This window comes from Amphiprion ocellaris, chromosome 2, assembly GCF_022539595.1.
Source record: "Amphiprion ocellaris isolate individual 3 ecotype Okinawa chromosome 2, ASM2253959v1, whole genome shotgun sequence".
Taxonomy (NCBI): Eukaryota; Metazoa; Chordata; class Actinopteri; family Pomacentridae; genus Amphiprion; species Amphiprion ocellaris.
This window is the reverse complement of record NC_072767.1, coordinates 28772411-28788271: the sequence shown is the minus strand read 5'-3', so window position 1 is coordinate 28788271 and position 15861 is coordinate 28772411. Positions and strand designations below refer to the sequence as shown.

Sequence of the window (15861 nt, the reverse complement as noted above, 5' to 3'; positions counted from 1 at the left end):
TTTTTTATTTGTGTGAGGGGGTAAATGCACATGTACTGAGTGGGATCTACATCTATGGTGTCATCCACACTGTATTGTACTTAGATCAGTCACATTGAAAAGTCTCTTTCTGAGCTGCAGGAAAAACCTGGTGATGGCTACAGTCCAGTCTGGTGTTTCCCAATGTGACATGTCAGATTGTCTACAGTGGAAAAAGGCCAATAAAACACCCATCTGTAAACTCTCCCGCCCTTCTTCCAATATGACATGACCTGAGCGTCCTCAGAGGCCCTGACCGTCTCTACAGTGTCTGTAACTAACCAGTGAAATCTGGGTCACTCGAACGCAGCACGACACACCACTGGCACTTATCTCTCAAAATGTAGTTTGACTAAGACAGAGGGATTAATATATGCTTGTTAAAGTGACAAATCAAAGCAAACAAAGAGTACCTGAGAACTTTATTATAAGAAATATGTATACAGGCAGAAAAAAACTTTTACAGAACACTTTTACATGTTGGACTAAATGTCATTTTACAGCTCAGCGCATCTTCTTTTAAATGAAAATGTACACGCGTGTGCATCTGAGAGTTTCAAGTTGAAGGGAACTAAAATTTAAAAAAAAACACTTTGTGGTCGTTCCGTAACAACATAATTGACTGTTCTTAATGAGTGGCAGCATCACATTTAAATAAAACTTCACAACTGGTCCACAAAGATGACACGAAAAAAAATGATCTTTGGCGATGATGTCGTACATCAGATGATCTGAGGTGGAAATCGGTTGTTTCATTTTAATAATAATTTCTATTTACACAAGACAAAGCAAATACAGCTTGGGGGCAATGGGACACAAACATCAGAAGTCTCACATTATTTCAAAGTGTATTTGTTGAAGTGAAAATATGTTTGTTTCTTAAATACACCAAGCCTGAAGAAAAGTTGCATTGATAAAGAGAACCAGGCCCTGCCATTAAAGAGCACGTTGCTACACTGCATTTATTGTATCGTTAAAGGCTGAGAAGTGTCCAGGAATCTGTCTGGAGACACCGATTCTTTAAGTTCCTCCACCTCTGTGCTGTGGTAAAGGCAAGCAGCAGTTTTGAATGAAATTGAAAGTGAGCCTCGTTGTGTTCCTCCCCCTTTAATCTCATACAAGCTAAAGAGAAAAACAGAACTGAATACATCTGCTTTAAACCGGCTCCACAAAGCCTCCCTCCTTCATTATTGATTTCCTCAGTCCAAGCAGAATCGGACCAAAAGGAGGCCTTCCGATTTCCTGGCAGTTGCTCCTGCCTCGCTGCGATGAGAAGCACATTCAGGTGATTCTTCCTTCCTCTCTGTGGAGGAGAGATGTGCTTTAGTGCGGCCGACTGCTCGACTCCATGTTTGGCTGCGTTTTCGCTAAACCGCCGAAACACCCGTTGAGCCGTTTGGTCAGACCGCCGTTCAGAATGTCCTGGATGTGCTGGACGATCAGGTTTATAGCAACTGCAGCGAGAGACAAAGACATTGTGTGCTCAAGATACAACCAGCATCTTGCCAGAAGCTTGTGGATGGCCACCAAAGCGCCTAGTTGAGGTGAAAATGGCCAAGGGATGTTTAACCAGTTGTTAGCATTGAAGACCTGTGATAAATCCATGAAAGAACCACAATGCATGATTGTTTTTGTAACAAAGACACGTGGTTTCAATGATTCCATCATAGAAAATTAGGAGTGATTGGAAAATCTAGACTGCCATGATATATATTACGTGGTCTTTGAGTTCACGACTGTATGTATTACTTTCTCCTTTCAGTTTCCTTTACAGTTTGTTCAAGGCATGACTGTTGCATTTTTATTTCTCCTGACTGTTGTGTGTAGAAGGTATCGAGAGGGAATGTGTCGGGGACATTGTTGCTGCAGCTTTTGTTACACAGACGGATGGAAGTTTGTGGTGAAGCACACTTATGACAAACCACTGTTAGATTTATTATCCATGCTTGACTATCTGGAATTAACATTTCATGTATTAACAACGTCATTTTGAATATTTATAGTTATGCTTTGACTAGTCATAATTTTTATTCTGTCTGCGAAATATTTTTTTTTAGAACCATAACTAGTCACCTAGGTCGCCTGTTAGGAAAAAATAGCCCATCTACTGTATTATCTTTAATCTCTATATTTTTTTTTTCAGAAAATCTGATTCTTTGCTCTGTGAAACAATTCTAATGAGGCCCAGACTGGGGCTACAGCTTGGGGCCAGTTTTCCTCCAGATGATATTTAGTTTGCACTTTGTTTTGGACTCTTCCTTTCTCACATCAGACAAAGCCGTTTTGTCCTGGCCTTGCTTGAGGACACAATTGCCAGCATGGAGGTCAACAATAAACACAGCTGCGTCCTTCCTGATAACACTGTCGACTCTCCAACACTTGCTTTCTCTGGATGTAATATTGTTTGGTATGTGGTGTTTATGATGCACCTGATTACTCACCAATGTTATCGACTCCTCTCGGTATTATCACATCAGCATATTTCTTCGTCTAAATAGCAACAGAACAAAAAAGGAGGAGAAAGACTTAATCCGAATGCAGGGACATGACCATGAAAACACAAAAACAGAATATACACTCACTGGCAGACAGAACTCCTCAAACGCAGGCTTCACAAATGTGATGTACTGTGCTAGAACACTTTCCAAGTCCCGACCACGCTCACTGATGTCCCGCAGCACTGTGGGGGAAAAAGTCATCATTTTTACACGTGCTTTTTTAACTAAATAAAATCATACAATCATATACCATGACAAACATTATACAATGTGTTAGTTATCGAGTTGAAATTTGGTCGGCGATGTGGCCTCTAGCTGGTTCTCCTACTTCCAATTTTGGGGCTAAGCTTATGCTAAGCTAAGCACCTGTTAGCGGTTGCTGCATATTTACTTTAAAGACGTGTGTGGTATCAGTTTTCTCAGCTAAATCTCAGCAAGAAAGCCAAGGTGGAAGAAATACTCATTCTTGTACTCAAGTTAAAGTAATACCACAGGAAAAAAACTTTTTATGAGTAAAAGTCAAGTATTTAAATTTTAACTTAAGTAAAAGGTACAAAAGTGTGATAATCTAAATAAAGTTCAAGTGCCAAAAGCAAAAGTACAGAGTGACATTTTTCACAGTTTGCATTAACAAGATTCTGTACGATAAAAATCCTGCAATGCTGAGCAAAATTGAAAAGACATAAGTTACTCAGGTGTGACCAACAGGCAGAATTCTGGCTAAACTGCAGGCTGTCTTTACACAAAGTAGATAGGAAACAAGTATGGAAACTAATTAAAAATGTAGTATTTAGAGTCATTTTCTGAGTGTTTGTAACACCTGTGGGTACTTGGCAAAATGATAATGTTGATTCCAGTTTTTAATTTGTTTGTAAAATAAATCAAAGAAATTCTTTTTTTTCCATTTCTTTTTGATTCATGACTTTAGTTACACTGCTTAAAAGACATTCACTACTTCTAGCCACAGTTGTCTTGTTTCCATAGAGATGGAGGACTTCATCAAGCAAAAACATGCTCAAAATCTGTTTGGGGTTCAGAGGGTTAAACAACCATTAAGGTCACCTCCTGCGTTTAAAGGTTTAACATAGTAAATCTAGTCATGTTTGTATGAGTCACCTCTCCGTGACAGACGTGTGTCTGCGTCGGTGTCCACGAACAGCTTCATTTGGAAAAGGTCTCGAATCTCCTGAGAATAGAACATCAAGATGCCCTCAAACAGCACCACATCAGCTGGGTACACCGTCACTGTTTCCTCCTTCCTGCCACACAGAACACAAAAGCACTTAGAGCATAATATGTGACATTTCCTGAACAGCATCCATTATGTTGGCAGTTGATGATAATGGTAAATGTTAATAGTAGAGTTAACTGACTCATCACCCAAAAAACATATCACATTGAATGACTGTTGTTTCAATGTCCAATAGAAATGGCGTTCTATGTTTAAAAAACAAAATATGCCGACATCGAGAAACTTAACAGGATTACAGATGAATGTCATTCCTGGACCTCAAGGAAGCAGCAGTTTGTTTACCTGATTTTTTTGTATATTAACTTTTTGTTTAAAGAAAAAAAAATCAAGCAAGAGGGAGCAAAAACACATTCCTAACCCTGTTTTCTCACTTCCTGAGCCAACCAGCTGCTGCTTAAAAGAACTACACAAAACAGCCTTACATTAGAGGAGCAGAGGGGCATTTAACATTGAGATGATCCAGAGGTCTGTAGCTTGCTATGCGACATACGATGAAACTGGAATACAACTGACACATGGTAGTAGATATGCAAAAATGCCATAATTGTACTATATTTAGTGTTCAAGTAATACTAAGTTTTGTACATGGAGTGGACGCTGTGTGGCCCTTTGATCGCAACCAATAAATTGTCAATCACATGCTGTATGAAAAAAGCAGGAACAAAGATGCATGCATTCATGTTTTTTACAACAATAATATGATCATAATTTCCTGGTTTGTAAGAGAAGGTCTGACTGAACCATTATGGGATGAAGAAACAACATCCCCTCTGCTTGTTCAACTCTTATTGATGCCATCCATCCATCCATGCATTTTCTTCCGCTTATCCAGGGCCGGGTCATGGAGGCATCAGACGAAGCAGGTCATTCCAGACATCCCTCCCGCCAGCAATGCTTTCCAGCTCTTCCTGGGGGGATCCCGAGGTGTTCCCAGGCCAGACGAGATACATAATCCCTCCAGCGAGTTCTGGGTCTGCCCCAGGGTCTCCTCCCAGGCGGTCGTGTTCAGAAAACCTCCAAAGGAAGCCTCCCTGGAAGCATCTGCATCAGATGTCCAAACCACCTCAACTGGCTTTCAACTTGAAGGAGCAGCGGCTCTACTCCGAGCGCCCTCTGGATGTCTGAGCTTCTCACCCTATCTCAAAGGCTGAACCCAGCCACTCTGCAGAGGAAGCTCATTCAGTCACTTGTATCCGCGATCTTGTTCTTTCTGTCACTACCCAGAGCACATGACCATAGGTGAGGGCTGGAACATAGATGGACTGGTAAATTGAGAGCTTCACCTTGCGGCTCAGCTTCCTCTTTACTGCGACGGTTTGATACAACTCCCGCATTACTGCTGCCGCCGCACCAAGCTGCCTTGTCCATCTCACGCTCCATTTTCCCATCACTCATGAACAAGATCCTGAGATACTTGAACTCCTTCGCTTAGTTGGGGAAGCAACTGATTGAGTCTGATTGATGCTTGCTGGGTAATGTCAGGTTTACAGCAATATGCACCTAAAGTTTGACACCATAAGCATTGTGTCATCATGTCAAACTGAGTAAGGATGTTGCAAAAAAAACAAAAAGAATCTGTTGAACTAAGACAGACTTTTATTGCTAATGACCTGAGCCTGTCATTTTGCCTAAAAAAAGTTACATAATTTTTCTTTAAAGCTGCGATACCAAACTTCTTCAAAGAGAAAACTAAAAACCTGAAGACTCTACTAGTGTTTTTGCATATTTTAGCAATTTTCCCACGTAACTGTTGACCATTTCCTCTAGCACACAGCATTTTCAGATGTTTTTCTCATCTTCCAGGCAGGCACTGACTTCCATTCATTGCACTATGATGTGAAAATCAATTTTTGTGAAAGGTTAGACTAATTAACCCCCGGCAGTGGACATCACGTTTGCTTTTAAAGGCAATGTTACTGCTGCAAGCAAAAGGTGCCTCTGTTAGGGCATGTCACTCTTTAATGTTGCATCTGCAGGGATGTGATAAGACTCACTTACCTGGAATGGGAAACAAAGTCATAAACAGGAATGTGGACTGTTTTCCCCTCCTTGATGTCCCACAGGGTTGCGATTATGAGATCATTGTCGAATGCATCTTTACAGAAGGAAAGAGTACAAAGCAGTTAAAACCCACTTCTGGAAACGGCCTCTGATTAAACAGTTGTACAGATTGAGGCCAGCAGGCCTCAGATTCCTCTGCTGCCAGATGATGCAGCAAAGCGAGGAGGTACCTGGGTGGTCGAAGTTGAACTGGCCCTTCAGTGCTTTGGCCTTCTGATCCGGAGTGAGGACTCTGTAGAAGCTGTCCTGGCTCAGGATGGCCACTTGCCGCTGGTGATGGTCGATCTCGTTCTGGCCCAGCAGCTCCATGATCTTGCTGCACACCGACGACTGGAAGTGCAACAAGTTAAAAAGCACACTGTAAAAATAATTTGTACATAATGTATGTAATAATCTGTAAATACAGAATGTTTTCTTTTTATTTCACAGATTTTTTGTGTATTTTTGCAGTACATTAAAATATCAATAAACTTACAAAAATATACTGAATTTAAATGAAAAATGTAAAATAACAAAAAGAAGGATTGGCTCTGTAACTTTCTATAGATCTGTTTGTGAACTGAGAAAGACTTTGCATAATTACAGACTCTTTTTGCAACATAAATATTGAATGAAGGCATTTTCATCCGTGTATAACATCTACAAATACTGGTAATCTACCAAAATACCGTTTTTATCATTACATATCATCAATCTATCAATTTATCTATATATGTATACACAGTATAGGTAATTTCAACATTTCTGCACATGCAGATTAACTTCACTAAGCAAAAGAGTTTTCAGATGACCTCATGTAAAGTTAAGTTAATGTATTTCTTTGGTAAAAATTCCTGTATTATATGAAATGGTTATTTTCAGTTATTTCATAGCAGTTTTTGGTGCCAGATCATTATATCTTAACGTGAGTATTTCTGCTTTCTACTTCCACTGCACAACATTTTTAGAGAGTAAATTCTACTTTTTACTCAAATACATTTATCTGACAGCTGTAGTTACTTTACAGCAGATTAGGACTTTAATATCCACTAAAACCAATTTCTATTTCCAATTTCATGTCACATTCTGTTGACATCCCTATGATGACATGCCACCCGCGTCTATTTAAAAGCTGCAAATGCGCATTCTTTCTATCGTATGTGCACCTGGCAGTCAGATACGCTCACAGACTGACACATAAACACTGCAGAACTACTCCCCATTCAGATAACGTGTCTGGGAGAGCAGGTGGTTCAGTCAACAGTTGCTCCTTTGGGAAAATGGAGGCATAATACCAGGAAGTGGAAGCCACAAACAACTGCCTGCTCCACCACAAACTCACTTTTGTTGATTTAATCACCAATAAGAAAAAAAGAAGTCAACCTACTGTCACCTATTGTAAAGGAGTACAGTCCCAAGACACTGTGAATGCATGTCAGTGGCTATACTTTGCACACATTATGGGGAACAATAAAGGCTCGGATTTTACCTTGGAGTGTTTATCACAATGATCTAGTCTGCAAACTGTAAGACTGAGGCGTCCTTTTTCTTATCTTTAAAGTAAAGAGCTGGCAACTAATGGGATCTGTTGAAAAGCTGAAATTTTTAGTGCAGATATTTAGTCTCCTATAGTGCTGAAGACATCACTGTACTGCCAATGATCCAGCCGGTCAAATGAGGTGAAATAAAAACCAGGAGGGAGTCCGAGACAGCGAGTACAGAGACACAAAGAAGAAGAACAACATGTGAAATAGACATAACTGAAACTACAGAATAAATAGGAGCTACATAGAAGAAAATAACAATAATAAAACCTCTTGCACTACACTATACTGTATTCATAAATCTACCCTGTGCAGACAGCATGGCACACTGACACAATAGATTCTGCTTTACTGCTGCAGTACTGAGGAGCTTTGTTGGTCTATAGATCAGCTTCATTTCTTTGGTCTCCAATTTTCATGATCTCTCACAGCTGAGGTTGATTATGTGAAATCACTCATCTTTTTACTCCGATCATGCCACACTTTGATAAAACACATGGAAACATAAGACTGGAGTCCTTCAGTCTGATTTCTACACATCACACTGTTTTAAAAAAAAGGGGGAAAGAGGCATATTTTGACAATGCATGTGTTTTGCTAGTTGACATGCAGTAAGGTGATGGACATTAGATTAATTATTCATCACGCGACACAATCAGTCGAGCGGAAAAAAATATGTCTAATAAAAAATGTGCATGATTTCTGAATTTCTTAACTGTATCATATCGATCCGCTGTAGCCAATCGGATCACGCAGACATACAGTAGAGAAGTATGCCATGAAGAGGACACAAAGAAATGATCATAATAAAAAAATAAGCACGCACCTTGCCGCTGGCTGTTCCTCCGGCCACACCGATGAGGAAAGGCTCCCCGTGGCTGCTGTCATTCTCGGCCTGCTCCTCCGGCTTTGTCTCGCTGTCGCCTGCCATGCTTCATCTGCAGCGAGCTGCGGCCTCCAACACGCCGGCTGTCCGCGCTCCGCCCACCGCATGATGCTGCCGGTGATGAAGATGGTGATAGTGACGTTAAGGAGCATGATGATGAAGAAGATGATGATGAAATGTCAATATCTTGCAGTGCTGAAGAGATTGTTGTGTTCTGGCATGTGAACCAAAAACCATTATAGGCAGGCCAAATCTGGACTGAGTTGTTTAAAACTCTATATCTGATATCTGAAACCTTTAGCCTATTTCTAAAAATGAAAAAAGAAAAGTTGAGGTTTCATTGCGTTTGTGGCATGTAGATCACATTAGACCTGTTACAGATCAATGGCCATGATAGCAAAAAGTGAAGTCTGGACAAGATTAGTCGTCTGTGAAGCACTTGAAACCTCACTAAACTGATTTTTTTTTTTTTTTTTTTAAAGTGTGAAACAAATACATTTTGACTAACAGACTGACTGAAAGCTCAGAAAGGTCTACCATGAAGCACATTTGATAGATCAAGGCTTTCTTAGTGTTAGTTGGCTCAAAACCTAAAATCCCAGTCAGGTAATAAAAAGATATAAACAAAAACAACCTTCATTAATTCTTTCCTGAGGGTTGCATAGTGGCTCTGTGGGTAGCACTGTCGCCTCACAGCTAGAAGATTCCTGGTTCGTGGGATCGTTCTATGTGGAGTTTGCATGTTCTCACTGTGTATGTGAGGGTTTTTACTGGGTTCTCCTGCTTCCACCTGTAGTCTAAAGACATGCTCAGATTAATTGGTGATTCTAAATTTTCTGTAGGCGTGAATGTCCCTGGTTGTCTGTCTCTATATGTAGCCCTGCTATAGACCACAGACTGTATTATGTCCTATCTTTATTATACAGTCTATGCTACAGACTGGTGACCTGTCCAGGGTGTCCCCTGCCTTCACGCTGAGTCAGCTGGGAAAGGCTCCACAGTAGAACCTACAGAGGATTAAGCGGTGTATAGATAATGGATGGATGGAGGTTCCCTGAAGGTTACTGTTTGCTGGAGAGCCACCTTCATGACACAGAAAACTCTGGCTTTAGGCTTAACGTACCTCACTAATCTTTCTAACAGCTACACCCTTCAGGGCTACAAGATAAAAGACGTTGTACTTTAGAAGACAATTTCTAGTGGATTAATTAAAATATGTTGATACAAATAATACGGAGTCAACCTCGTCTTTGGGACACGGGTTGAAGCGAAATTATCTCATTTTAATTTAATTTCAGGCATTTATTTTGATTATGAATGACATAATTAATGCATTTATTTCTACAAATACAATCCAGAAATATGGAGAACCCTGAATATTTTTTTTTAATTGTCGTTTTTTTTTTTTTTAATTCAGTAATGTTTCATTTTTCTGATCGGTGCTGTGACCCGGAAGTTCTCCTCTAAAGTGACCTCTTCGGTACTGCTGACTGAGCTCTGTGAGGCTGAAGCTGAGCTCAGTGCGATGTGCTCAGGGTTTAACTACTAATTTAAATTACACACTGTTTCTGTCTAAAGTCGAATAACCGGAACGTTACCACCATGAGTACCATGTTTGCGGACACTATTCTGATCGTGTTCATCTCTGTCTGCACGGCGCTGTTAGCCGAAGGTGAGTCCAATCTCTGACAGCTCGACACGCTGCTTGAAGCAGACAGCCGCTTTACTATCGCCCAGAAAACCAATGCCAGATTTTAAAATTATAAGATTCTGAATCATAGAGCGTGGAGACGCTCACGACATTATGGACAGTTGTTTTTTTTTTTGCCAGTTTTGCTGCTTTTGTTGGGCTACAATTTGCTCGGTAGTGAGCGGATTTAGCTTAGCTGAGTAAGCTAATGTTTAACGTTCCTGTGTTCAGGTTACATTTTCACAATAAAAGTCTGGAGAAGCTTTTTGAGAGGCCTTTAATCAAGGTCAAAATAAATTAAAATAGAAATGCCAAAATGCCATATATGCTTGTGTAAATGTAACCGCAATGACCCGAACTGCTTAAGCAATTGAATTACTTTTTTTTCATTGTGATGTGGATGATTTTCCTTTAGTGCTGGCTAAAACTTTTTTAGGGGAGGACAAAAAAAAAAATCCTCAATGCAGGAAACCTCAGGTAAAGCTAGATAAAGGTGTAAGACGTTGTGTGACAGCTGAAAATCTTCCATGTTAATGGAATGTACATAAGCTATTGGATGAGCCTGTGTTGCACTACAGTGTCAGTTTTCCAGTAAACGTTGCATTATTTTTTACAAACTTCTTCTGATTTTTCTCTTAAGGGATTACCTGGGTTCTAGTGTATCGGACTGAAAAGTACAAAAGGCTAAAGGCTGAAGTAGAAAAGCAGAGCAAAAAACGTAAGTGACTCTTGCATGAACCTCATATGCTACTGTTGACCGTTTTTCTCTGGATTGCGTAAATTATTCACCGATGATTGTCTGATGTTAGTTGAGAAGAAAAAGGAAACCATCACTGAATCCGCTGGACGTCAACAGAAGAAGAAGATCGGTAAGAACCCAGTAAAGAAATTCCTATCCTTACTAATAACAAGAAGACTTCATTGTGCTGCTTTTAATTAACTGTTCTTCATGATGACAGCGTTTTGTGTTAAGTGATGTCTGTGCCTGAATGTATTACAGAAAGACAGGAAGAGAAACTGAAGAACAACAACAGAGATCTGTCTATGGTGAGTTTGTTCGGAAATAGTTAAGTTACATGTCTGTGATTGTTAATTCTGTCATAGCTGCGACCTGGAGTTTAGTAGTGACACCACATTGATGTCAAATGTCATCTAAATTAAAATTTTAATTTCTTAATCTTGAGCATGCTTGTTTGTTTGCAGGTGCGCATGAAGTCCATGTTCGCCATTGGATTCTGCTTCACAGCTTTGATGGGCATGTTCAACTCCATGTAAGTTGCACCAGAGTTGAATACTTTAAACATTTGTCATATACCCAAGTCTGTTATTGTCCGCAGACGTCCATGCACACTCCAAAATATGTGACCGTGTGGACTATCTGAACTGCAAGACAGAAAATACCCTCTGTCATTCACACCTTTATATACCATCATTAAAAGAGTTGTAATTGAAGAAGACGCTGTTGGACTTTAGAGGTGCTTTGATTTGTAGCTACAAGCTCTCCTTTAGGGTTACACACTGTAATGTTTCAGCATCAACAACACAATGTATGCAACAGTGACATCACAGGAAGTGCAATTGGAAGTAAGGTGACTGAACTAAAACCAACATATACCTAATAGGGAAATCATGAATTGACTCCTGCAATTTCTACAGCCCATTACTTTGAATGTGTATAATTTTTAAAATGCATATAATTTTTTGTGTATGTTCAGTTTTGACGGAAGAGTCGTGGCCAAATTGCCATTCGTGCCGCTGTCCTACATCCAGGGACTGTCACATCGCAACCTGCTGGGAGAGGATTACACTGACTGTTCCTTCATCTTCCTCTACATCCTCTGCACCATGTCCATCAGACAGGTAACTTCTACACTTAAAGCTACGTAACACTCAGATTGTGGTTGATGTTGGCGTTTTCAAGTTATGTATGCTGTCACATAGCGTGTCTGACTTTTTATACTATTTCAGCCCTTATGATGTCACATAATCAAGCACTCAATCTGTGATATCAGTTCAGTCTCTGAGGTTTGATAGTAAAGATTTTGATTGGGCCTGAGTTCAGTGGAGTTTGTAATAATTAGCAGCATGCTGTGTCCTCTGGCGCCCTCCTCAGGCCAGACTCTAGAATGTTTGTCCCTTTAGGGATCACTAATTTTCTTATATCCAGCTTTATTTTCTTGTCTGATGTGTACTGAACGTTACCAGCCTCATTAACAGGCTACATATTTCAGATTTGTTGATATTTTGAAGCTCATTAAGCATGTGTTTAAAAAATAACGATACTCAAAATAGTCATTAATTGCTACATAGATTAGAAAATGAAGTAACTGCATAACCCTTGAGATTACAATCATTCTGTGCTTTGGAACAAGAAAATCTACAATGTGTTTCTGCCATCCTAAAAAGGATAGGGGTTATGTTATTCTATACTTTGTATTGTCAACAAACCCCATGAAAAGAAACCAACGTGGGTCACCTGGCTGCAGAATTCAACATTCATCCCACAAATTCTCAATGAAGACGTGAACACAAAATGCTTTTTAAAATGCAAATAATGTAAAAACAGCTGGCACTTGTTGCCTGAGAAGCACAGTGGCTTGGTGGTTCTAGTCTCACAGCTAGAAGATTTCGCATCCCGGAATGAAGCACAAGTTAGCATAATTCACTACATGTATTTCAACTATTATCAGAAAGTATATAACAAACACGAAAAATGTCAGCATATAAAAGGAAAAAACAAGATTCTTTTGTGTCTTCTTACCAAAGGGCACTGCCATCTTGGAGTATGACAACCGCTGACGTCAGAGTGATTTTACTTAATTATTTATTTATTTTTTTATATTCTGGATGTTTATTTCACCCAGATGTTTATTTTATCTGGTTGTTTATTTTATGAGTGGTATGTGTTGTCTGTGCAGCAGACCCCTCTGTCTAAAACAAATTTCTCCCAAGGGAGACCAATGAAGACACCTTGACCTTGGTCTGTCTGTCTTTAACTGTCTTGTCACTAAACCTGCGACGCTAACTCATGCTGACGTCACCGGTTTTCGTACACCGAAACGGCATCGCTCTTTGGAGAGAAGACACAAAAGAATCATTTTTTTCCATTTATGTGCTTACATTTCTCGTGTTTGTTATATACCTTCTGATCGGAGTGGAAATAATTATAGTGTATTATGCTAATTTGAGTTAGTGCTTCATTTTCCATTTAAGCGGTGTATACATAATGGATGGATGGTACTTGTAGCTTTTGGCAGAATTGAGGGACTGACGCATGTGGATTAGAACATTTTTGATGTTCTAATACCAACAGGGAGGTGGATGTGGAATTATATAATGATCACAACTACAGTGTGTGTCAGCCAGTCCAACGTGATGTGCTGTTAATAGCTTTATGACAACAATGGAGCTGTGTGGCTCAGTGGAAAAAGATTTTTCTGGCTAAATAAATTCATTGTTGGTTGGGTATTCTTATGATATTTGCTAACAGTAAGAAATGCGTTTAAATATTCTGTCTAGCTGAAAGCATTTCTTTGTAATAGTGTAAGGAGAAAGGTTAAAGCCTCTGCCACACCTGTAGTTTATATAGTTTATAGAACAGTTTTATTGCTAGACCAGTGCATTTCAGCTTGTGCCATTCATCAGGGTCATGCTTCAGAGTTATTCTGAAGAACACTGAAAGTGTTGCTGGATCTGTGCACATTAAAAGTACCAAGTTGTGTCATTAATTCTTATTCTTAATATACTCATGTGTGGCAAAAATCTTCAGTAGCAAATTAGTTACCTTGTGTTTCCGAGAGACAGATTTTGTTGTGTTTTTCCTCCAGAACATTCAGAAGATGCTCGGCCTTGCGCCCTCCAGAGCTGCCACCAAGCAGGCCGGAGGCTTCCTTGGACCTCCTCCTCAGGCGGCCAAGTTCTCCTAATCAGCTGTGGTCAGAACATCTGCATCAGAGCACAGACAGAACGGCTGGTGCTGGAGCTAACATCCAAGCTGTTGCAGCTACTGTATCACTACTTTGTGTTTAATTTCTCATTCATGTTGTTTATTTAACTTTAAAGTTGTTTTGCTTAGAAATTAGAGAAGTTGTTTTTAATTCTGTTGATTACCAAAGGTTACAAATGTCTGCCATGTACTCAGCACAATAACATCTGATCCAATTTCAGTATTATTGTCATTGTCTGTATCTTACATATTAATAAAATTTTTATGATTACATTTTTAAAGTGTTTTTCTTTTTTATTGTGTTATTTTACTATGTCACTGAAATTAGTCAGGTGAAAATATATAATAAATAAGGCATTAACACCTAAATTAATTTGATAAATTAAGAAATGAATGGTACTGTATGGCTACAACCTTAAATTTTAATGTAGTTTGATAATTTTTTTTTTAATATATATATATATATATATATATATATATATATATAAAAACAAGATCAATATTTGAGTTGGATATATATTTAATATTGTGGGATCTTACCTTTATTAGTTAAATCATGTGGCTTTGGGTAAGGTTCAAAACTCAATTTTTTTTATTTCCTCGGATAAATTTGTATTATAAAACAATGTAGGATTGAAAACATAAAAATATCGGAAATTTGCATCGTATATAATATTTGAGCACATAAACCGTAATATTTAAAGTAGTATATTTGTGCAATAAATATTTTAGGGTCTTGAATCTTTTAACTTATTTGGTAAATTTGTCCAACAAACAAAATTTTAGAGCCTTAATATTTAAACTAGGTACACTTGTATCAAATATAATATTGTAGGGCTTTACCCTTAATATTTAAATCTGGTAGATTTGCATTATATAGTGTTGTAGGATCTTAACTGTAATATTTAATTTATGCAGATAAATTTGTATTATAATACTTATTGTTGGATCTAAACCCTAATATTTAAATTAGAAAAATTTGTGTTGTATATAATAATGAAGGGCCTTTCCCTTAATATTTAAGCTGGTCAGGTAAACTTCTATATGATAATGCAGGGTCTAAACCATCCTATTTAAGTGAGTAACTTTATAATAAATATTTTAGGGTCTTACTTTAACTTAACTTATTTGGTAAATTTGACAAATAATATTTTAGAGCCTTAATATTTAAACTAGGTACACTTGTATCAAATATAATATTGTAGGGCTTTACCCTTAATATTTAAATCTGGTAGATTTGCATTATATAGTGTTGTAGGATCTTAACTGTAATATTTAATTTATGCAGATAAATTTGTATTATAATACTTATTGTTGGATCTAAACCCTAATATTTAAATTAGAAAAATTTGTGTTGTATATAATAATGAAGGGCCTTTCCCTTAATATTTAAGCTGGTCAGGTAAACTTCTATATGATAATGCAGGGTCTAAACCATCCTATTTAAGTGAGTAACTTTATAATAAATATTTTAGGGTCTTACTTTAACTTAACTTATTTGGTAAATTTGACAAATAATATTTTAGAGCCTTAATATTTAAACTAGGTACATTTGTATGAAATATAATATTGTTATCCATAATATTTAAATTGGATAAATTTACATAATGTATAATATTTTAGGGTCCTAATTGTAATATTTGCCTTACTTGGGTAAATTTGTATTATGAAACTTCTTGCAGGATTTTAGCTTCGATAATAAATTAGTCAAATTATTAAGTAAATTTGTATAATACATAATACTGTGGGATCCTAACTGTAATATTGATTTAGGTTCGAATTGTATTATAAATAATACTGCATTTGTACTTAAATTAGTCAGATAATAATATTGACTGAAGTTTTAGTTTCTGAACATTTCTGAATCATGTCTTCAATCTACTTCCTGAAGCAAAAGCGAAGCGTCTCAATAAACCATGACAGTGTCACTTTGAGGCAGCCTGTACAAACCTTAAAGAGATACATAGAATTCAGCCATCATAAATTG

The 15861-nt window shown here is 38.1% G+C and overlaps 2 protein-coding genes across 3 annotated transcripts; one reads left to right on the top strand and one right to left on the bottom strand.

Moving 5' to 3' along the window:
- Positions 1 to 423: 423 nt before the first annotated feature.
- uck2a (uridine-cytidine kinase 2a) lies at positions 424 to 8343 on the bottom strand. Of its 2 annotated transcripts, none has more exons than XM_023281691.3 (7): positions 8179 to 8341; positions 6000 to 6159; positions 5767 to 5863; positions 3633 to 3775; positions 2601 to 2698; positions 2460 to 2508; positions 424 to 1472 (listed from the first exon to the last, which is right to left on the bottom strand). In XM_023281691.3, the coding sequence occupies exons 1-7, from the start codon at positions 8281 to 8283 to the stop codon at positions 1342 to 1344; spliced, it is 783 nt and encodes a 260-aa protein (XP_023137459.1). In that variant the 5' UTR covers positions 8284 to 8341; the 3' UTR covers positions 424 to 1341. The 2 variants fall into 2 exon arrangements, with proteins under 2 accessions (XP_023137459.1, XP_023137461.1); XM_023281693.3 differs by lacking the exon at positions 424 to 1472 and adding an exon at positions 1488 to 1608 and having other exon boundaries at positions 8179 to 8343.
- Positions 8344 to 9710: 1367 nt separating this feature from the next.
- Positions 9711 to 14147, top strand: tmco1 (transmembrane and coiled-coil domains 1). The gene is made up of 7 exons (XM_023281694.3): positions 9711 to 9910; positions 10569 to 10646; positions 10738 to 10797; positions 10929 to 10975; positions 11132 to 11199; positions 11644 to 11788; positions 13756 to 14147. Exons 1-7 carry the CDS (start codon positions 9841 to 9843, stop codon positions 13852 to 13854), a joined length of 567 nt encoding a protein of 188 aa, XP_023137462.1. The 5' UTR covers positions 9711 to 9840; the 3' UTR covers positions 13855 to 14147.
- Positions 14148 to 15861: the final 1714 nt, after the last annotated feature.

Excerpts from the sequence above, each read along its gene's own strand:
- uck2a (XM_023281691.3), bottom strand. The coding sequence starts at position 8,283 with ATGGCAGGCGACAGCGAGACAAAGCCGGAGGAGCAGGCCGAGAATGAC. Across the intron at positions 2,509-2,600 it reads TTGAGGAGTTCTGTCTGCCA|ACGAAGAAATATGCTGATGT; the intron begins GTGAGTGTATAT and ends GTTGCTATTTAG. Across the intron at positions 1,473-2,459 it reads GAGAGGAGTCGATAACATTG|TTGCTATAAACCTGATCGTC; the intron begins GTGAGTAATCAG and ends CTCTCGCTGCAG.
- tmco1 (XM_023281694.3), top strand. The coding sequence starts at position 9,841 with ATGAGTACCATGTTTGCGGACACTATTCTGATCGTGTTCATCTCTGTC. Across the intron at positions 10,647-10,737 it reads AGAAAAGCAGAGCAAAAAAC|TTGAGAAGAAAAAGGAAACC; the intron begins GTAAGTGACTCT and ends GTCTGATGTTAG. Across the intron at positions 11,789-13,755 it reads GCACCATGTCCATCAGACAG|AACATTCAGAAGATGCTCGG; the intron begins GTAACTTCTACA and ends TTTTTCCTCCAG.